The sequence below is a fragment of the Thermobia domestica genome, chromosome 11 (assembly GCF_964235325.1).
Source record: "Thermobia domestica chromosome 11, izTheDome1.hap1.1, whole genome shotgun sequence".
Classification (NCBI taxonomy): domain Eukaryota; kingdom Metazoa; phylum Arthropoda; class Insecta; order Zygentoma; family Lepismatidae; genus Thermobia; species Thermobia domestica.
Genome location: NC_137464.1, coordinates 151,881,529 through 151,906,152, shown reverse-complemented (window position 1 = coordinate 151,906,152; position 24,624 = coordinate 151,881,529). Strand labels below are relative to the sequence as shown.

At 36.1% G+C, this 24,624-nt stretch overlaps 1 protein-coding gene across 1 annotated transcript in view; it reads right to left on the bottom strand.

The window, feature by feature from the left end:
* Sans (SAM_USH1G_HARP domain-containing protein Sans) overlaps positions 1 to 23,747 on the bottom strand; it is a 256,233-nt gene extending 232,486 nt beyond the window's left edge. Inside the window, exon 1 of the mRNA XM_081731215.1 lies at positions 23,441 to 23,747. Within this exon, the coding sequence (XP_081587341.1) occupies positions 23,441 to 23,463 (23 nt within the window). The 5' untranslated portion in view covers positions 23,464 to 23,747. The remainder of the gene's footprint in view (positions 1 to 23,440) is intronic.
* Positions 23,748 to 24,624: the final 877 nt, after the last annotated feature.

Sequence of the window (24,624 nt, the reverse complement as noted above, 5' to 3'; positions counted from 1 at the left end):
TTAATTCGCCGTAATGCAGTTTAATTGTTTTAATTGGGCGTGATCGGGTGGGGAAAATGAACTATCACATTATCTGCGCTTCACAAGAAACATATGTTTTTAGTCTACTTGTACTAAAACAAACTCTACTTATAAAATTTCGGCTTTAATTATATTGTTCAAAACACATGACAAAATTCAATCAAGTAATTTTGTGTCACTTAATTCCCCTTTAAAAACAGAATCAGACTTAAATATTTTTTCATACGATGCTCTTTATTTCAACTACAAATAATTTTATTGTACCAATGTATGCAGAACTCTCTACTTGCTCTCTGTCTGTTCTATTTTCAACATAGGCGTTGATCTTCGTTCCTTAATAATACATTAATTTTCAACAGACCACTGACATAGAAGATTCTATGTTCATATTCTCCACTTACTGACATTTTCTCTTATTCGCTTTTGCAAATGCAAGAAAAAAATGTCACTCACAATATCTCAAAAAATACACACACTCTACTCAATTCTAATGAACTCAGAGTCTGATTTCGTACAGGTTTGTGCCAACGTAATGGAACAAAGGGGCATTAGTTCGCAAAAATTGGCGCGGCACCTTTAGAATTGCTTGTTCCAGCTTTTGCGTTGCGTTAGAGTCCGCAAAATTAAGCAAAGTTGGTACGGAATGAGTCCCTACGTTCTCTTGCTCTTTATTTGTTTGACATATCGAATCGAAATCGAAGGTCTCGAGAGAAACGCTTTATGTAGAAAAGAAAGTCGATAAGAGCTGAGGCCGGTCTCTTTCGCAGGTTATTACCAACACATTCTCTCGCGGGATTTTCTGAGTAGCTTGACGGAAGTTCTACTGCCGCCTGAGACACTTCTCGGTGAGCCTCCCAGCAGTGGTGCTAACCACGATTTCGTTATCGAGTAATATTTTTTTTTCCAACAGAAAACTATCATACATTCTGTGCAAGGAAAATGAATTAATTATAAATTATAATTTCTGAATTAAATAGGTAGGCCGGGCCTCAGGGCCTCTTACGACCCTTCGCCACTGCTCGTGGAGGTTTTCAACATCTTGCAGACAAACGAACGTCGTCATTTGCTTTACAATACCTTTTCAACGATATACTACTTGACCCCTTACCATTTCACAATTTTGGTTTGACCCTGTCTAGGGCCCTATGGGATCTATGGGACACAAATTTTTCATACAAAATGTGTGCCCCTAAAAATAATGGGATACGTGTACGCCGATCTTTCCACCCACACAATCGTTTCCGCAAAATGGCTCGGAGTCTATAACCCTTAAAGGATCCTGGCTTTTTGGGCTATTTTTTCGACTTTCAGTCAAGCTGCTACTGTATCGTCACTATTTATCCTAGGATCATGGTTCATACCTCATTCTCTTCAGAATAGAACTGGCTTTCAAATGGTACCACTTGCATGCTCATACCATATACCAGAAACGGGAAAAAATGTCAAAGTGAAAATTTCGGAGGGAAAAGTTTTTTCTCGAACTTTGGCCCCCCCTGGACCCCCCTGTGTGATCGTAGTCATCTAAAAAAAAATCTGATAAATAGTACTTGGTATACTGAATGTGTGTGGCAAATTTCAAGTTTCTATCTTGAATAGTAAGGGCGGGAGAATTTTTATCAAAAATTCCCACAATGCCCCAAATTACCATAAAACACTATGATCTCAGGGAAAAAAATTCCTGAGACATCCCTAATTACCCTAGGACTATAATCCGCCAATCATTATCTTCAGAATAGAACTGTCTTTCAGGCGGTACCATTCACATGTCTACATCATGTATCTAAGGCGGGAAATTCCTGAAAAAGGGATTTTTGGGGGCAAAATTTCCCTTTTTTCAACTTTTGCCCCTCTGGACTCCCCCTGTTTTTATGCAGAAATCGGAAAAAACTTCTGGTAAATACTACTCGGTGGACTGAATGTTTGTGCAAAATTTCAATCTTCTACGTGAAAAAATAGGCCCGCCAGAAAAAATTTCCCTACCATGCCCCACTTTTACCCTATACAGAAGTATATTTGGATAAATATTCACTGAGACGGCCCTAATTACCCTAGAATAATAATTCGACCGTCGTTCTCTTCAGAATGGAACTGCCTTTCAGACGGTATGACTCACGTGGTCCTATCATGTATGTAAGGCGGGAAAATGAAAAACGGAATTTTGGGGGTAAAAAAATCCATTTTTTTTACCCCTTTGCCCCTCTGGTTCCCCCCCTGTTTTAGCACTGACATCGGAACAAAAAATCTGGTAAATACTACTCGATGGACTGAATGTTTGTGCAAAATTTCAATCTTCTACGTAGAAAAATAAGGCCGCCAAAAAATATTGAACATAGGCTTAGAAAATGAGAAAAGAAATTTTTGACTTATGACGTCATCACCTCCTATGTCTGGACGCAGGACGGTCTGAAACCATACGTAATGTCTTCTACAAGGCCTCTGGACTTGGAAAACAAAAAAAAAAAAAAAAAAAAAAAAAAAAGACCGGACGAAAAAGCTCAAATAGAAGAGAAATAACGCAATGTACCATGAAAAACGCGTATGGTACAAATTGTACCATAGGATCCCCAAAGGGATAAACGCCCTGTAGTTATGGCACGTGCTCTACTTCGCCCTACTCTTGCGGACGTTACACCATCTTGCAGAAAAACGGACATCACTGTTTGCTTATACTGAGATATCTGTATGTAACCATTACGGGATTATCCAAAGAGCAACTTACTAGCGGAGTGACTTGTCACAATCACTGTTATGTCATTGTTATGAGCATATTTAGGGACTTTTGGTCAGATCAAGCTCGAAATAAGTATAAGAAACAAAGTCAAAATTAACGTTCAATGAATTAGTAATTTATTTTGATGTTTTATAATAGAGTTTAATTAGTACATTAGTAGATAGCTTCTCTTCTGGAAGAAGCCAAAATTACTCCAACTTTAGAATGTGTGCCATTTTCCTCAAGAATTTCTTGACATCTTTTGAGGCTACATATTCAATCACTTTTTTCGTCCAATCTTATATACTGACGTCATCTACGTTTCCCTTCAGTGTTTAAACTTCTTGCATATTGGTAGTCGTTGTACACAGTCCCATTTTTTAGATACTTCACCAAATAGTAATTGACTTACCTATTAATGATTTGAGTCTATGGTTCAATCCTTCATCAGCATTATTCGTTCTGTGCTGTCGGTTCGAGCAGTTCCATATGGAGAATCAATACCGAGATTCTTTAACCACTTCTTCCATAATGGAAAGCCACCCAACGTGGATATCATCTACAGGGAGAAATGCTAAAGCAGAACACATTATGAGGACAGCCTCACCTCTGGAACTGATTTATAGTCATTTGTGGGTTCTAATTCCTGAACCTTCCTTTACAAGCACTGATTAAAATGCAAATTACACCCAATAATGTGGGTTTCCGGCAACAGTGCTCTTACAAGGAGGGTGTCCGAAGTGTAATCTCAGATTTCAAAAATGTTTGTGCAGATTGTTAGGGGGGTTCATGGAATAAAGATCGACACAACAAATTTTGGCAGAACTCTATATTTGGGTGCGGCAGTGCCCCATTTTCGATTTTCGGCTTTCGTAACAAAAATCGGCCTTTTGATTTGAAAATCGATTTATTGTTGTCGACAATCGCTGTCATTCGTCTTCATTTATGTAAAGATATTTCAATTGTGGGTCAGGGATGCCTGTGTGTGGGGGTTCCCCCTCATAAGCGTGATACATGATCACCCTTCATTTTGACGAGCTGAATTCAAATATGTCATTAAAAGTACTTTGTGGAGCACATGTGCGGCACAGGTGTCTACCTAGTTTCTTCACAAGTTGAAAGAGAACTGAAGGGCTTGAAATAGGAGTTTGGCAGAATCCGTACTTCCTTTATGGATTGTATGTTTTACAGAAATGAAACTGCTCGAAAAAGTGTTCCGCACAAAGACTTTTGCAGCACCAACTACATTTCAGGAGTGTTGTATTTTCGCAATCATCGCATATGATAGTGTCGTTTAAGGAAAATGAGAAAGTACAAATAACACTTGGATTAACAAATTCTGGCGGCCTCGCATCTACATATCCAGATTCACACCAACTACATTTGAACGTATCATGGTATTTTGGCGATGATAGTTGTTCATAAACTAGCGATTGCAATTTTATAATGTTGTTACGTTGGTGAAACTGTATATCAATTTGGTGTAAAATTATGAAATCTGTTATTTTCCATACAAAATTCTTCCATTTTCTAAAGCCCCAAACATTTCATAGTTGTACAGCCCAAGTTATTCCCGGTGGAATCTGTTTGATATATAGCGTTTTGTTGTTCGGAATGTGTTGCTGCATCTCTTCCTCGTTAAAAGATGACCATGAATCTACGATCAAGACACTTTTGTCCCCTATGTTAGGAACAAAAACTTCACGGATCCACTCCTCCAAATACAGCTCACCCATCTTTCCAGATTTTGATGAGGAAAGCTTAACATTTGGGGCTGGAATAAAGGTTTCTTAACCTGTGGTCCAAATTGTCCTGTCGGTTCTTGCAATACAACATATAATGGCCCAACTAATTTTCCACTGGCAGAAATAAGGGGCATTATTGTATAGCTATGAGATAAGGCATTCTTGGATTGTGCAGAAGCTTCTACTTTTTTGACCTTGTATAGATAACATACGATTATAGTGCAGTTTCATTCAAAACCACTTTGATCGGAATTGTAAGTATTGTCTAAATCGAATTCCGGTAACGTGTCCCTGACTTCTAGCTGGAAAGATATGACTGAAGTTCTATTTGTTCTGAATTGTCAACGTCTGCTCGCAACACGAATTTTGTTATTCCTCGCGACACAATATTGTTTCCGTTTAAAACGGGCGCACCAACTTTTGGAACCCTTAAAGTTGTCAAGATTAATTTCTTTCACTTTTTCAATCGCCCATTTCCGAAGATCCATGAAATCTCTTTTGGCTGCATAAACAAAATTGGAAATAGATTAATATTCGTCATTGCGTATTACTTGAATCTCAATTTGAGCTTCCCACATATAAAGTGGCGACAAATGTTTTGCTTTTTCAAATTTAGTTTGTACACTTGAAAACTTTCTTTTACTTCCAGGACTTGATGTAGATTTCCAAAAATCGATTACTTTTCTTCTTGTACTCCATTGGTACTGTATTGCCTTTAGGGATGTCATCTTCAACAACTTCGCATTCCGGATCGTCTACGGCTATGGACACAGTTAAACATTTATCGATGTCGAGTTCTGCCGTCTTTTCGAGAACAAATATGGGATCTTTCACACCACATTCTAAAATATCAATGAAAGATAAGCTAATTCTTTTTCCTTATCTGTAATAATTGTTGCTACATATTTTTTAGCAGGAAATGCAGTTTGTAAAAGTGAAATGATATTTACAGGATTCATTATGAGGCTTCACGTATTCAAAACGCATCCTACTTACTAACACGTATGTAAACACATTGAAGCTAAACGCCAGCGAAAACGCAATCCATAACGCGCCATAAAACACTGGCTTCCTAATGACAGACATGCAATCTTAACTATATATAAAACTACATGAGCTGACATAAATTATTGAGCACTTCCTTTAGGGCTACAATGATTAAATTTGGCATGATTGTAGCTTTCCGGAACTAACTGACAGGAAAATTGCCAAAAGTGAATATTCTTAACTTTCAGGGGGTCTAAAGAGGGGATGAAGAATTTCCCCATGTTATTGGCCTTTCATGACCTATAATCTCATCTTTTAGGTACTTAGAATTGGAATAAAAACTTGAAATTCGGTATTCTGTACGTTTTCGTTAGCACCTAAGTAAATCAGTAAAAATAAAAATTCCAACTGTAGAGTGGTTTTATAGGGAACTGAAAAATCTTTCTCATGTTATTTATATGGGACGTGTACTACACCCCAAAATGATTAGGCACTTCCGGTAGGATTAGAATCACGAAATTTAGCATGATTGTAGCCTTCCAGGTCTAACCGACAGAAAAATTGCCAAATGTGAATATTTTTAATTTTTTAGGGGTTAAATGGTGACGAAGAAATTCTCATGTTATTTAAATGAGCGTTTTCTTTGGATAGGAAATCTTATCTTTTAGATAGTTGAAATAGGAAAAGAAACGATAGAATTGTGGTTTCCAGAAGTGCGAGGCCGTAGGCCAAGCAAAGACGGGGGTCTGGGGACGGAGCCCCCAGCTACCCAAAGGCTAGTCGCTATATAAAACGATAACTCGAAACAACGTCTGTCCAAGGACGCATGAACTTCGCGAATGGAGTAAAGAGGTTTGTCACGCATGGTTTAAACAGCGTCAAATGAACTGTTAGTGTATTTAACGTTGTGCACGCTGTTTACCCCGCCTGGGGTACTTTTTAATTTTGTTTGCACAACAATATAGAATTGATTGTTCTTTTTTGAATACTAATTTTATAATTTTAAAATACTCATAAGTACTAAATAAATCCATGCACAAAGTTTGTCCATGTCTAAATTAGTTTATGCGTTGCTTATGGTCAACGAGGCTTCGTTGAAGCAGCAATTGAGTAAGCAAGTAGAGAGGGGTCTAAGCTCCCACACCCTGGGTAATCCAAAGTCATTGGATTAGCTGACATCTATGCAGTTTTCTTTCGCATTTTGTTTCTTTGTTATGTTCCCAATACTATTTATATTAGTCACGAAGAGATTAACGGGTTTTCTAGTATACGTATCCAAAGGTTCTGTAGGTACACTCATGACCAAAATTATTGTCGCATGTCTATAAATATGTTGTTGTAGGAATATAACTTGATAAGGAATTCGCCCGGTATTTCTTATAATGTTAGTGTATAATCGGCAAAGAAATGTATGTGACAAATTTCATGTCAAAAGAGCAGTAAATAAGAACAATAAAACGAAAATAACACTTTCTTGTCTATTTAGCAACATTTTGTTTTACTCATTCTAATTTTCGTATTTCTAATTCTTTTCTTATGAAATTTACCACAAATATACATTTCTCGATTATACACATAGTATCAGTATTAAAAGTACCTTGGAAAATCATTATTAAATTTTATTCGTACAAGAAGCAGTTATAGATATGCGACAATCATTCTGGACATGACTGTACATACTTGCTAATCGTTAATTACAAAATATCTAACAAAATTTAAAGTGAATATGACATCACCTACATTGTAGTATCGTTGTTGTTACTAATTCCAGATGAGTGTTTCATTTCTGTAAAACATACAATTAGGGATGCGCTCGAGTCGAGACATGTCTCGAATCTCGACTCGACTCGACTCGAATTCGAGTCGAGATTCGAGTCGAGACACACTTTGTAAAATTCGAGACGAGTCGAGACAAACGTATTTCTCGACTCGAATTTTCGAGTCGAGACACGAGTCGAGTCGAGACGGCTCTTAAAAATCTCGACTCGACTCGAATGTCTCGAAAAACTTTCTATAATTTTTAATATTATTTTGAAGAAAGTATTCACTCAGAAACAGCCTTGAAACCAATTCCAGCTTTTATTCCTTCAGAAAGGTACAGAACGCATAAAATTAATAGTTAATCTTTAAAGATCAAGATTTAATTTTCAGCTCAATTCAGTTAATTAGAACTAATAGTTAATGTCGTTGTATTTGGTTGTACTGCAAATATAATGATAATAATAATAATAATTGATTATCTAGTTTGTATAAAACTATTATCCGTAGTCTAAATCTAGTTTGTATAAAACTATTGCGATAAAGTGAACTTCATAAATTCTCTGAATGAGCAGTTGGTAGTCTATAGTAATTTAGCATAGTTATAATTATTGTGTTTTCGTTCCCATGAACGCAATAGGGTTACGTAACTTCTGGATTATTCGCTTGCCCAACTATTCTGAGGCTTTAATATGTTGCAGCATATCACGAGCTACGGATAATATATAATGTAACATTTGTTGTACATCACATATGATACGAGACTATTTTACATAGTATATCTTATCTAATATAAATAAAATAAAGAGTTTGTTTGTGTGTTTGTCTGTCTGTCTGTGTGCGACCTGGGGACCAGACGAGTGGACCGAGAGTTCCCAAAATTTGGTCACGGGTACCTTAGTCCAGGCCCCAGATCAAGACGAAGCGTTTTTTTTAATTTCGAACCAGAGGGGTCTCGGGGGGGGGGACGTTTACTGGGACCGACCTGGGACCAGACAAGTTGACCGAGAGTTACCAAATTTTGGACACGGATACCTTGGTCCAGGTCCCAGTCTAAGGCGAAGCGTTTTTGTCAAAATTGGAACCAGGAGGTCTCAGGTGGGCGTTTAGCGAGACATGTAGTAAAAGTAATCCAAATTGATCGACATTAGTGTCAAATCCATAGTATTCACGGTCGCTGAGATCAATGGTGACACTTCCATCAGCGATGACTTGCAAATTCAGCTACTACTGTATGCGGGCCGGGTGTCAGCGGGTGAGGAATACCGAGACATGTATAAACAGCCCATATTGATTGATACTAGTGTCAAATCCATAGTTTTCGCGGTCACTGAAATGAATGGTGATACTTCCACAGGTGTTGACTTCCAAATACAGCCCCCATGCGAAGAATGGGTATATTAAGCTAGTATTACAATAAATGGACTGCTTGAATGCCAAGAACTAGTACTACCATTCACTTCTATGAATAGGTATTTTTTAAAAGGATTTTTGTAAACACTAAGTTATAAAACAATGAACTACATACAGTAGTTATGGTTTTGGTTCCCAACATAAAAGAAATATGGATTGTTCATGAGATATTGAACTTCAACTTTCACTCCTGGAAAATTTCAATTTTGGAGTTAGGCCACTTGGCATCAAAGCAGTTCACTGTAAGATAAATACATTCCGCACATTAGTAACATAGTTGTTCAGGGGCCTTCGATTTCCATCCTCTCAAATGAAAGCTGAACGATTGCTTGATACATGCTGACTATATAGGAGAAATAGTGTATTAAGTTTTCGAGCTTTGGTGCGTATCCGTATTTACACTCTGATATAACTTTAAGTTCACACTCAAATCGAGCTAATTGTTTAATGCATTTCGAAAGCTTTTGTTTTTATGCAGCTCATTAAGGAAAATCTATTTCATAATCGTAACATTTATGTGCTAAGAAACTATGAACGTAAAGTGGACTCGACCTAGCCCCGTGGCCGCTGTGATTCAGTGGCACAGCTCTCACCCTTGGTGTGTGAGGACTCTGATTCTGTGTGTGTGTGTGAACTCCGCGGCTAGTGTACGCGTCTTTGCCGTGGAAGACTCGGGTTCAATTCCCGGCGCGAGCTCATGTAGTTCGGATTCCACATTAATCAGTAGGTCTACATTTCATATATCCTCGCTGCTGAAAGAGACGGTAAAGTCAAAATCAACTCAACAATATATATGTGTGTGTGCTTATGTGAATTTCCTCGTGGCTGTATGGTTAACACATACGCCTTGATCGCGGGAGACTCTGGTTCGATTTACGGTGGAAGCTCATGAAGTTGTTACCGGTATCCCACTTTAAACTGTAGATCCATGCCTCATATAACCATAGATATAATATATATGCCTTTGATACACTTATTTTCCGACTTGGAAGCCATCGAAAATTTCCGGACACAGAGCTCCGTAGACCGAAAATGAGAAACATGGGTACAGAGTAAAACAGCCATAGAAATTTAAGCTTTTTAGGCTAACTTAATCCTTACATATAGTGCAACTAGCTTGGCCAAGTTATAATGGAGGAAATGCTATCATTGCAACACTCTGAGAATAGAAAATGTTCGTCAGGTATTACTATTCCCCCCACTCCTGCAGAATGAAAACCCTGACTAAAACTCAATATATATATATATATATATATATATATATATATATATATATATATATATATATATATATATATAAAACTATTTTGTGTAATGTAACAAACAGTGGCGGATAGTATTCATATTTCCTTGCAGAGGTCCTAACGAAGGTTCGCTTCCATTTTCCTCTCCCCAAGAACTAAGATAAAGTAAAAAATTGCTATTACTTGTTAATCTTGTACAAAGGACGCAATTAAAGTCCCAGTGTAACATCCCTTCACACTTAGATTTTTCCCCTGGAAGAAAACCAGTTATTATTGTTTCTTGATTTCTCAGTCTCACCTACATAAACATACGAATAGAATTACAGGATAGGACATGTTTAGAGTGCTTGCACGTGACATCTAACTATATTTCTCATCAAACGTGTCACAGATGAAAATTTCCGTTTGTACTGCCTCTATTTTCTGGTACGTATGTTTCATTTATGTTATGTTGCTAAAATTCGTTAGGAAACAAGTACAGACTGCGCCTGTGTGCCTGACAAAACGTAAATGTACTGGATAATTATTTCTTCACTTTCTTCCCAAAAAAAAGTAACCCATCTCATGTCGGCTAACAAAAGGAGGTAGCGGACCAAAGATAGCCGTTGTTTACCTAAGGTCGTTACACAGCAGGGGTTTCATTCAGTCAGAGGGAAAAGAAAAAATAATTTAAGGTTTCTACATTTGTTTTGAACTGCAATATACTTCTTCCTTTTATTTTAAGAACCATTTCCTTCTCATTTGTCTGCATCAGAAAAAAATGCAAAAAAATCACTAGAATGTGCCTATTTACCCAAGTACGTACTAGATCACTAGTTCAATAGTAAAATCACTAAATCTAGTATTATACGAAATCATAAATGTGGCATCCCTGGTTTGGAGCGAAAGTAATGGTTGGAGTAAAAACTAGTCCGTATTTCTACTGCGTTCTGTTGTTGAATTCACAGAAATGTTCAAAAATAAATTCAAGAAGTGAAACACGATCCTACAAAAGACTGTTTACTTGCTCACTGGTTTTAGTATTGTGAACTGAAACTCAAGTGCGCAGTCATGTTGAATACTTCTGTCCCTTTCTACTTTACAACTTGAGGTGGGATGAGGGTCAGGATAGATCTAGTGATATGCCGCTAAAGGAAGTGCTTCAGTACAGAGTCGGAAGCGGTATGTATTGTTTATACTACTTACAACGTTACCCCCCACATAAAATATAAATTCGCCCATTCTCCCTTCCCTTTTTCGAATACAATGAACCGACTCTTTTGCTGAAGAAAGATGCTAAAAGAAAATTGAAACATCTGTGTCTAAACTTTCTTTGAAGCGCAGTCTTTTGTATTTGTAAGGTTTTGCAAGTGTTTTCGAGATAGCCAAATCTTTTACCATGGACTCCTGCTGCGAACTGACCGTGAGTAAACACCCGATCTCGCTGTGCTCAATTTCTCTCGCACACGTGAAATGGGTTTGTTGTTTCCAAAACAAATAGGAAGTTACCTTGTGCTTTTGCATTTCTGCACGCACACAGGTACCATTGTTGTTTTAATGATCAGAAGAAATATCAAACCATCCAATATATATGATACGACACAGCTAACAGAGGGAGGCAAAGATAAAAGTAGGCCTATACCAAGTTTTCCGCGTGGTACTATTATGGAGAATAAATATTTGATAAAGTCACGTAGATGCGCTTAAACCTATTCCATCTGTCCTTATAATATGTCTGGTCTCATCAATTTCTCAGGAGAATGCGTACAACATATGTCCAAATTCCATATATACTCTTTCTAAACTAATGAGTAAACTCATTAAGAACACCAACTGATATCAATAAACAGGATATTAAACAATACTTTATACTTCTATCATTTGGTACACATCTCTATGAAGCACAGCTTGTTTCTTTTCGAAATAGCTCATTCGTGTCACAGCTGTGGTTAGTTTTGTTTTGTGTTAGGATGAAAGAGAGAAATGCAACATTTGCTTCGCGGTGAAGTTATATATATTATTAAGATGAGCGGTGATAAGCGAGGTTTAACAAAGAGTGCCTTTCGTATGCACAATTTAACGGGTAGTTGCAGTCCGTGTTGAGAATCGAACCAAAGGTATGTAAGACATGTTAATATTGAGCTCTTTTGTGGTAAAAGTGAACTTCAGAAACACACAAAAGACTTGAAACATCAAGCTAATGTGAAGCAATTGAAAAATAGCCTACCTATCGCTGCATCTTTTCTGTGGCTAGGAACATACAGTGTGTAGCAATAAGAATCGTGTTAAGGACTTTTTTTTCGAGTCAACATTGAAATTTTGGCCTTGTTCCCACGGTCTACACATACTGAAGATCACAGTGAAATTTGACTTATAAAAGCAGTGATGATTTTTTTTAGAAAAATAGTAAAAATTAGCAATCTATCTCGTGCTAGTACTATAACGACTAGCCCCAAATCAGCTTAGGTTCTGTTGGTTGTATGTAGGATTGTCTAAATCTTTGTGATGTTTGTGAATTATATTGTTTTCATTCTTAGTGGGCGAAAGTGAAAATAAAAATATAACACTAAGGAAAGTGAAAGAAAAGAAGGTACTTAATTTTACAACCTGAAACTTTAGTGAGCTAAAAGAGTAAACACTGATACCTTTTTCACATTCATACTACGCCAAATGAGTTATCAAAATTATGTGACTTCCATATATAAAACGGGTATATTTTTTATATAAGGGGTTTCTCAGTCGCCATAAAGTTATACACACCGTCAACCAAGAATTGCCTCGTGAAAGTTTTCCGTATATATTGAGGAGAGATAAAAGGTTGTTGCGGAACGGACAAGAAAAGCATATCGATAAAGCTAAAGGGAAAAGAGTCACTGACCATCAGATCTCTTTCAATGCAATATATATTCTGGCTGACAATATGAAAAGACACACCAACGTCATAGAACAGATTGACGGAGGAGAGTTGTTTTTTGTTGTTATTTGACTGCTGCTTTGTGGCTCCGGAAGGAACGGAACAAGCCTCTCAAACTGTACATAAGGAAAACAAAGTAAAATGTTCATCTTACTAATGATCCTGAATTTGATCACTAAGCTGTGGGAAAGAATGTTTTTCTTTCCTTTCTTTCGGTTTTGATGATTTGATGCTTTTAATGTCGCTTTCAACACCGAAGCTTAACTCATATGTGATCCTATTGGAATCGAATCCGTATGCTATACATATGAGAAGCTCTATGTTGACATCGAGTATATATTTAACAATATACCGAATTGTGAAGTCATAAGAAGTATATTCGAGTCGATTTAACTTATTTGAACTCGCATAAAATAATCTAATATTAGTATCTTTGTAGCAACTTGTGAGATATTTATTCTACCTTTAGATGTTTGTCAGTCTTACCCCCATTTTTTCAATATAGTTTAGAAATTGTATTTGTGTGATACTCAGGGAACACAAAATACTACTTAGTAAATAACCAGTGGTTTTGAAATAGTCTTTGTTACTACTTAGTTTATCATCTAAACAAATTAGATTGGGCACTATGGCTCAGTGGTAGAGCGCTTACCTCTGGTGCGTGGGGCTGTGGTTCGATTCCCGGCAAAGTAGTTTTGTAGTGGACAACATCGTACTCGTGGGTTTTCTCAGGGTACTCCCGTTTCCTCCCACAATTTCATTCCAACAATTCTTCCATCATCATTCACTTACTTTAATCATTATCTCCCTTAGCGTAACAGGTATAATCCTGGGAGGTTAAACTCGAAGATTTCATTTCATTTTTTAAAAAAACAATTAAATCATAATTAAATTGAAGGTTTATTCTTTTAGGATGGGAAACATATTGACACCCATGGCCGTAATCAGGCTTGAAGATTTGGTCGGACGGACATAGTTTAGGGTCAGGCTCTTAAGTATTCTTTTAATAAACAATGCTGAACAAACTAGACAGTCGTGTTTTAGGATTGTAGAAAATGACCGTGAATAATGTTCAAACACAATTATTATTATATTTATTTCTCTGACTATTGGGTCTTTACATTAAAGTGTTAAACAAAAGAGAATAATTGTTTATATAATAGTATTCAAGAGTTTTCTCGTCATGATTAGTTTTGTAAACAATTCAATTACACTTATTTGGTGTTTATTTCTAAATAATAAGTCCTAATACAATTTCATAAAGTTGTAATTCTTCATTAGTTTGTATCACTTTACACAATGACAAATCCAAAAGGTGTGTTGTATCGGTGCAGTACCAGTTTTTCACGTTTTTCAAAATGTTACAAAACCCAAAGAATAATCTTTAATTTCTGATATTTTAGTCGTCACAAATTACAATTTTATAATGTAGTCAATGTTTATAATTACTGGGCAGTTGGGCGTTTAAACTAATGACATCATAATAAAGTCAAAACCATAATTTCAGGAATTGATTCTGAGTTTAACGTCCCGTTCAGCAGCGAGGCTATGTGAGACGTGGACCTACTGATTAACGTAGAATCCGAACCACATGAACTCCCACCGGGAATCAAGCCCAGGTTTCCCACGCCAAAGGCAAGTATGCTAACCGTTAGCCACGAAGGAGCTCCCCCATAATTTTAGTGAGCGATAAGAAATATCTCGCCAGTGCTTTTACAATAAATAAAATTTTATAAGTATTAAAGAATAGTGGTAAGAGATTTTATAATAGCTCTTTTATTTATGAGATATGAGTATTTTGAAAAAAAAAAACAACTAAAGAATAGGTTGGCGGAACCACAAAAGACTCGTAAAATAAACTTTCTTATAAATACATACGCACCTTACTCACCTTTTATAATTGCTATGCTTACGTTCTCCATAAAAACAGAAATTCTCTTTTAGTGATACTTTACACAAGATCATGAAGTGGGTTCAAATTTAATTAAAGGCAAAATACAATACAATAATCCACAAATATTGCCTCAAGTGAGTTTAAAGATTTCTAAACACTAGTGCGAAACCGGGCTCTGCCGTTGCGATCGATTTACAGGTCTTGAGACGAAAGTAAGAAGGGACTTACGCACACAGTAAGTAAAAACAATTAATATGCCTGTAACTTTCCCCCAAATGGGTGTATCTTAAAACTAACCTCACCATTATTTTTCTAATTAAATTCTAGCCCGAAATTATGTATCATATTACCCTATTCCCATTTTGAAAACTTGACCTTAATTCAAAATGGCGGATTTCAAGATGACTGCCATCAAGGTCATATCTACCATACGACTTCCCCCCAGGACTTATATGTATCGACATGGTTTTTCTTAACTTTTCTTCATTAACGCTCCGTTTACAAAGGGTAGTAAGGGACTTCTGTAGTAATCTCTAATAACCACATCACAACTCTTAAAAGTTATTTTAAAAAATAGAAAACATGCACCATGGCAAAAAATTGTCATCACAAGTAATGATGCATACATGCTTTCTATCAGCAAAAAAAGTTTCATTGAAATTGGAGCCGGACATTTGAGTGATGTCCCTTGTGGGATGTGATTGAACGTGACGTCAGAACACATCGCCCCCCTTCCCGGAATTTACGGGAATTAGGTGACCTGAGTGAGCACATGTGGTGCCAGCTCTCTCCAGCGACCTATCAAGGATCATTGCGTGTATGCCAAGACGTGTCGCCGTTTTTATCCATGCCAAAAGTCGACATACTAACAATTAGGTAGGTAGTCATGATGGTCTGGTTGATGTGTGCGTATATTTTAACTCGTATATTTTGTCTCGACTCGAATTTCGAGACGTCTCGACTCGAATTCGAGTCGAGTCGAGACAAAGACTGTCGAGTCGAGACAGAAACATATTTTCGAGTCGAGACACGAGTCGAGACAACATTTTCTCGAGACGAGTCGAGACAGGCTTAAATCTCGACTCGACTCGACTCGAATGCATCCCTACATACAATCCATAAAGTAAGCACTGATTCTGCCAAACTCCTATTTCAAGCCCTTCAGTTCTCTTTCAACTTGTGAAGAAACTAGGTAGACACCTGTTTCACCTCAATGCCTTATTTTTCTTCTTCCTCCACCTTCTCTTCTCCCTTCATACTTTCCATATAATCTCAATTAAAGCATGTATATCTGTCGTGTCTGCTTTGGTCTGCACATCACTGTCTATTTTGCTAAAAACATATCTAACCTCTCATAGGATGTCTGAAGACTTTCTAAATGCTGCACTCAGAAACTTGACACTTTTCGTTAAAGGCTTATTTTGATTTCCGTTGTCCGCGTAAAACATTTTCCGTTTAATGACGGGAATTTAACACGTTTCGAGGCAGTAAATGTATGGGACTGTGAAATATTTCCTTTTAATGCAAGTTTCCGCTTAATAGGAGGTCCGTGGAAGACAGGTTTTACTGTATTAGGATGAAACTTATACTGAAATATACTCTTATCAAGTTTTTCATATGACACTAACATAATAACACATAGTACGTCTAATGAGATATAGCGAAAATTATAATCAACTCTTAAAACTTTAATTTTAGTGTTGTCAAAAAATTGCATGTACATCCATCAATAGATCCAGTGCCGGATTTACGTATACGCTAAACAAGCTGTAAGGGCCCCAAAATATTAAAGAAAAAAACTGGATGTATAACTTATATCCAAAATATAATATAATAAGTAAAATAAATAGAACAGTGCATCATGTTGCGTAGGCTTATGTAGGGATGCGCACGAGACGAGACGAGACAGAATTTTCCTGACAAAATTCGAGTCGAGACACAGCTCTTCCAACAGAGAAATATACATTTTTCGAGTCGAGACATCACTTTCACAGCACATTTTCGAGACGAGACAGTCTCAAATCTTGTCTAGTGCGCATCCCTACTTATATGATGTAAATAATCGGGCTCCTTCTGCTAGCCTGCTTCCTAAAATATCATTAATGTCTTCATTTCTGCACATAGGGTAAGTAAGTTCATGTGGGCACATAAAGGGTCGCATTACCTTCAATAGCTTAGGGCCCCACTAAACCTAAATTCGACTCTGGATAGATCACATCGAGCTGAATAAAATGAGATGCTTCAAGACAAATTCTCAAGCGTTATTTTCGAGAAAATCACCAAAAATAAATTTTAATGACCCTAAAAGTAAATTTTAATGGCCCTAAAAGTAAGTCGTACGTTGGTAATAATAACGGATAGGATTTATTCTAATGACACTTATTGTTTATTTATTTCGGTACTATGCATGTAAAAAAAAAAAAAAAAAAAGTAGCGCAGTGTATCTACTGTTGTTTGTCTTCTCCTAAGGTGACACATAAACTCCTAATAGTGACGCAAGCTATTATTTGTAATAAATATTACGAGATACTATGTTAGGATTGTTATACGTAAATATGAAAACATTTGAAATGTATTAAAATTACACCACACAAACCTTAAGACAAAACTAATGATTTCATGTTGAAAGTATGTTAATGATTCACAGAATCTTCAAGTTGTTTCAAAACACTGCAAAACGGTAATTATTATTCAATTACTTGCATACCTGCATTTCTCTTTCGCGTACTTGAACTTCTATGATATCTCTTTCCTATTCATTCTATAACTAATTTTAGTTTTCGAGCAGCAAACTATTAATAGAATATTCTTAAAATCCATGGTCATCACTCCTCTATTGATTCTAAGAAGTTTTAGCTCTTCGAGCAAAGTATTAATACAATAGCTTTAAAACCCATCGTCATCACTTCTCTATTAAACCTACAAGAAAGTTTAGCTCTTAGAGCCAGTATCTTTAAAACTCTTCACCATCATTACCCTATTAATTCTACAAGGAATTTCAGTTCTTCGAGTTAAGTATTAATAGAATATTTTCAAAACCCATCACCCTCACCAGTATCCTAACATCACTGACAGATTTCATGCAAATTCAGGAGAAACCATGCACTGCATTAGTCACTTTCATTTCCTCTTTCCACCTAAAGTACTGTTTACCTCTTTCTAACCCTAGGTAATACTTCCTACTTGTGTCTCGTTCACCCAGATAAGCACCTCCGATCTTCTCCACACTTACATTTAGAACGTTATCCATTAATAATATACTCAATCATCTATAAACATGAAAATCCACTTTCATTTTAAAATATTTCAAGGGTATAGAACATACATTCAAATTTGCTTCAATCCTCTATTGAAAGAGATCTTCCCATCGAGTAAGCCTCGATCTTTTGTAGCCCATATACATCGTATATTGAAGGAAAATGTTAAGCAGATGAAATAAATATATTAACGACCTACCGCGCAGTCTACATTCGTACTGAGGATGAAAAAGAAAAGAAGTATGTGAAGACTAGACAAAGATTTATACCATACTGAAGATTGACTTTCCACATGAGACAGGAAAACAACTACTGACAGATAATACATTTAATTAAAAATTTGAAAGACAAAAATAATAAATAAATTGATAGATGAAGTGGATTTTAAGGCCTATTCTGAGTATTAAGGTCATATGATATGAAAATTGTTGCTTCAAGTAGGGTCAGAAAAGTATCGACTTCTATCCAGGTTTTGTATACTCTCTGGGATCAAACTCAGAATCATAATCACACAAAAAACAGACATGTTAACCATTGGATCATAAACAACACCGAAAGCAGAAAGAAATAGAACAGATAAATGACTACATGACTTTAAAAAAATATGATGTCCCCAATTAGGGACTAGTTTTAATATAATTTGCAACAAAATTTAGGCAAAACAATAAAACAGATCGAGCATAGGAACGAAAGGGCTCGACAGGCACTATTGGTGTACTCAGGATAAATGTTGAAAAGTTTACAGACAAAAGAAAGAGCATGTTCACTATGATTTAAAAACTTTCAACTGATGAAATTGGAATATATAGTGTTGATAGGAGTGCTAAAGAAGGCCGACATGGAATGATAGAATTAAAGATTTATAAGTAACTTACATATGACCAAAAAGAGATAGAATAGGAAAACAAATTATAGAAGAAATTAAACTGGAAGTAGGTCCTGCAGAAGTGTTACCTTTCATCAATATTATTCAGTACGAGAAGAAATTATTAATAATGTGGTATCATTTGATTTACGTTCTTACGCTACACGGGCGTATGAAGGGCGGTTTCCGAAACACTATTTGATAGTTTGTATCCAAACAATTGTATTTCCCGAAAACGATTAACAGAAGCACTAAAAGCGAGCACTTCACTAATAAGACTATAGGAGGATGGGGAGGAAAAGCAACAAACGATATTGAATAGTGACTTTTGAATAGGTATTATATGCGTAATTGATTGAGTTTAGCAGTCTAAGAGTTCGGCTTCTTCTTTGTTTTCTTTTTTTTTAAAGTATACCTTAATAATTTGCTCTGAGAAGAGATATTCCATTAACCAAAAGATTAGAGTACGGTTGTGGTAGGTTAAAGTTATGCATGCACTTATCTGCATTCAATCACGAGTAGTAATTTAATATATATATATATATATATATATATATATATATATATATATATATATATATATATATATATATATATATATATATATATATATATATATATATATATATAGTTTTCATATAGATGAAGACGAATTAACTAATCTTTTTAAAACTAATGTTTAGATTTCCGCTATTGAACCATCCATAGATCACAAAATGCTATTGCAATACTTTAATCCAATGGTTCTCAAACTTTCCCCCCTGTTCATTCGAAAAGTGATCCGCGGACCCCTTTGCAGTGCTATCTGAAATTTCACGTGGTATTGAAAACTATACTAATTAGAATTACCACTGACAAGAAGTTCAAGAAAAATATTGCAATAAGTAATTTATTCTAAAGATACATGATTGTTTCCTAGTAAACGAAATTTCAATTGAAAATACAGTAACTTTCAAGACTGAAAATCAATGTACTCTTTAAAAAAAAAAAAAAAAAAAAATCCACTTGATAAACAATTATCTCAAATGTCGGATCACTAATATGAGGAATGAAATTCTTTCTATTTTTCCGTAATTGCACTGAAATCTGGAATAAGATTTGTCACCATTAATCTTAGGTCCGATTCCACATTAAGACGATTTCGCTTCCAGGCTTTAATACTCCAAAGAACAGAAAAGGTCTGTTCACATAAGTAAGTGGTAGGAAAGGCATCAAATGTTGCAATGCCTTTTTTAGACAAATCTTCATATTCAAAGGGCAGAAATTTAGAAAAGGAGGAAAACATTTAAATTTACAAACGTAAGTATAATTTCTAATTGCTTTCCTTTTAGTAACTGAAAAAAAAACTTCTTGCATAACAGCTATGAGTTCCATTTTATTATAACACATTTCAATTTTTAGGCATCGCGGATCCCTGGCTACGTCCCAAGGACCCTCAGGGGTCCGCGTACAACAATTTGAGAACCACTGCTTTAATCGGTAAATAAATTCTGGTAGACTGTAGAAAGGATCACGCACTAAAAGTTTTTCTATTACGTCTGATAGATGTTTGGCGCCACTTAAAGGCAAAATGCATAACTTCTACTAACTTTCAATAGTTGTGATATAAATAGCTACGGTATAGTTAAAGTCACCGCTACCCGCTAAGATGTTAATGGATTGACTCCATTAGGAAACCCGGCGGGAGCTCATGTGGTTTGAATTCCATGTTAATCAGTAGGTCCCATCTCATATAGCCCCGCTGCTGACGTTAAACTCAAAATCAACTCAATTAGAAACTCGCCAGTGATTATTGCTCTATCTATTGTTTTAAAAAAAGTTCAAAAATTCGTTCAAGGTTTATCGCGTGAAGCAAAGGATGAACGCAAGTCACTGTTACCCGTTAAGATATTAACGGATTAACTCCAAGAATGGCCTCAACCGAGATAATCGTTCTGGCCATTTATTGCAAGAAACAGAATTCAAAAATGAAATCCTTCCGTTTAACATATCATGATTATGCCCTTTAGGCAAAGGGAGACTGATGGAATAATTGGTAGACTGAGAATGGGGGACGAAACGGGACTACCCCTAGAGAATCCATGGACATTATGCTGTCCACCACACACTTACTTGGCCAAGGATCGAAACAGGGACCTCAAGTACCAAAAAAGAAGTGCTCTACCACTGAGCCATCCTGCTTCCCGAAACAGTATACCCTGTTCAAAAATTCGCTTTTGTTCAAAAGTTATTGTGTTAAGTCACGAATGGACTTAAGCCACCGGTACCCATTAAGTCATTAAAGGAGTAACTCCCTTAACGAACTCAGTCGAGATAATCGCTTTAGCTTCCTATTGCAAAAATAATTTTAAACATTCGCTACCAATTAAATATCCTGTGGCGTAACGGATATACTAACATAACAATATTGTCTCACGTAATCAAATAATAACTCCATTTAAAGTAATAGTGCTACGTTAAACTCGTCTAATATTCCATACATTCGTGATGGAAACTAATATTACGAAAATACTGAGAATCAACATTCAGAACGATAGAAAATATGATCCCTGAGGGAATTTGGTGGACTATCCCGTGAAATAATTGCGGGTGATTGTTAGCGTTTCAATAATAATTAAACAAAAAAATGGGTCCTAAAAACAGATGGTAACCGGTAAAAACGGGTAATCTAATAATCCTAACCCAGCTAATTTTATCTGCTCTTCTCTACATCCACATTTTGGAAACTTCTAAACTTTTTGTTGTTGTTGTTGTTTTTCTATTAGTAAAATTAGTATCCCACGAAGTGCCACTGGGATAATCTGTTCCCAGCATAAGGGGGATCTATATTGCTTACTTGAAGGGAAGATTTTGGTCAGTCGTCTGTACTGTGAGGGAGACAAATGGTCATGCTGTCGAAGTCCCTATTTTCCTGTATCATTCAATCAATCTACTGGAAGAAGGTATACTGAAATAATTCAAGCGTAGGTTAATATGGGATATCATACTTTTATCGAACATTAAAACTTCACGCAAAATTTAGTGATTGAAGCTATTTAAAAGATAATAACCAATTAGAAACAATGTTATTATTCATTTAACTCTTCAAATAGGCTAATTTATCAGGAAGAAAAATCTGCGAGGGACTTGATCCACTGCGTCTCCAAAAATTTTCCACTGCTTGCAGTTATACTGTTTACTTGGAAAATAACATAGATTAAGGAACGTTCCTTTATCTATGATAATAATCACCAATATAATGTCATGAGTCCGTTGAACAGGAAAACCTTAGTTCTATATCACTATAAACGCTTCATGGTTCAAACCACGTCAAGTTGTGACCATACCCAGACTTCTCACACCTTGTTCAGTAGCTTGTTGTTTTAATGACACGCACGGAAGTTCCACAAATATTTTAGGTTTTCTTCTTTCCATCCTACCTCAGAGGTAGAATATTGAGCTCCTCCGTGGCTAAGCGGTTAGCGTACGCGCCTTTGGCGTGGGAGATTGACCCGGGTTCGATTCCCGGCGGGAGCTCATGTGGTTCGGATTCCACGTTAATCAGTAGGTCCACGTCTCATATAGCCTCGCTGCTGAACGGGACGTTAAACCCAAAATCAACTCATTTTTCATTTCAGAGGTAGAGTATTCGAAGTGTGGACTATATGGGGTGTAGTGACGACGCTAGAGAGGGTGGCAAGGGGGCAGAGCGTATTGCAAGACCTTCCCAGATATGGCGCATTGTAATGTATATCAAGTAATATAATACGTACACTTTCGGTACATAAAAAAAAAAACACTACTCCCCAAAATGCCTCTGCTCCTCCACTTGCCCCCTCCCCATAGAAATTAAAGCTGGCGTCGTTACTGATGGTGTGTGTTGGGAGGGGGAGACAAGAACAAAAACATTGTCGCACTGGAGTGTTTCAACATAGAGGGTTCTCATATAAGAACATCCATAACTACTAAACTATGTAAGATTAGGGATACTGCTAATTACTAGTTCACCCATTAATTACATATGAACTATATTCTACATTAATTAAAAACGAATTAGAGTAATTATTTTGGAAACTTTTGACAATAATGTCCCTTTATCCATTTCCATCAGTAAATTATTGGAAGATTTATCGAAGAAATATTGAAATGGGATAATTCCATCCCTCTCCCGTCGAGTTTGCACCCTGCTCTACTTTCCTTATATCATGAAAACATGAACACGAAATTTGTGATCTCTTAGATGTTTGAAGCAGTTCTTATAGTCATTTTTGACTCCTTTCGAAATATTTACATTAAAAGAGACAATGGTAAACTGTAAGGAGACTGTTTTGAAAATTTTCCTTGTCAGTAGTAAAAATCGAAGTAGAAAAGGTGGCCTACGAATCTTACATAATTTGTTAGTGTTCATTATAAAACAGAAAATCGAGATAATTTTTACGACATTCAGTAATTTGCAATGCTACAGTGTATACAATTCTAATATTTCAATTCTATACGCTTAAAATAAATAGAATACATAAATTAATAAATAAATATATAAAGAGAAAGAAACGCCGATAGAGAAATACACATTAATGCAGTTAGACGCAAATTAATTGATTGTAAAAACGTTTATGAATAAAATATCTATTCCAAAATTTGGATGCCGAAAGAATAATTTTGTACCATACTTACTTATGAAAGCGATCCATCGTCATGATGAAAAGCTTCAACGAACTCCGTAATTCACTTTAAAAATTCAACTCTTTGGTCACCAATAAACACTACTAAAACACTCGATCATTATTGTTGACACACAATTGAACATAAAATTCACAAAGTAAACATTTTGATACACGTTTTGATTTATCATAGAAGGTGAAACTAACTTTTAAAAAAAACTTTCCAAACTTGCAAACTTGCACAACGCTCTAGCGCTCGGTTTGTGTACACGAAGTCAGTCACCTGGCAGCACGATATATTTTTTGTTGAGTTGATGTGGAAAGAAAACCTTTTGAAATGACGCCAGCGCCTCAAGTGGCAAAATCAGGTAAGTATTACAGTGTTGTTGCCCATGTAATAAGTACACCAATAACGAAATTATTTTTCTGGGAGAGTTGGCTGTAGATGACTGTTATTAACTGAAGTCAAAAAGTCTTGTTTAAGTATTGAGTCCACTCTCTTCTTCTTCTTTTCTTTTCTCTTTTTTTTAAAACGTGAGACATACTGTTTGAAGAAGAATACAATGCATAACGCAGGAATTGATTCCGCGAAACATCCTCAATATACAAAATCACATTGTTTGAGGTTAATTTATAGAGTTCAAACTGAATTTGTTCATAACAAAAATTTAGATAATAAACAAATTTAAAATGAAAATAAAAGCTTTATAAACTAAACACTGATATGGGAAATCTTATATATATGATTATGAAATGAATTGATGGAATGAGAATGTAGAAGGACACAAGAGAACTCTGAAAACCCTCGCGAACACGGTGTTGTTCACTCCAGCTCACATGATCCGGGATTGAAGTCGTGATTCCTCACACTAGAAGTGAGCGCTCTATCATTGAACCATCATCTTCCTATTTTTCAATTGTAGTTAATATCGTCTATCACAAGCTAATACTCGACTCAACTTATACAGTATTACCATCCATACATTTATATGTGTTATTTATCGTTTGTATTAGGTTGGTGCGAATGGAATGTCCGTCCCAAGTATGGATACTTCATTTCCGAAGGTGAAATAAATGAAAACTAGAATACTTGGTTAATCTAAATAGTCGCAGTCTACAATCACACACTTTTCTCGCTCAGCCAATGATTGGATTCCGTGATGATAGGAATCTGGAGTCTCTGATGCAAAGAAGATC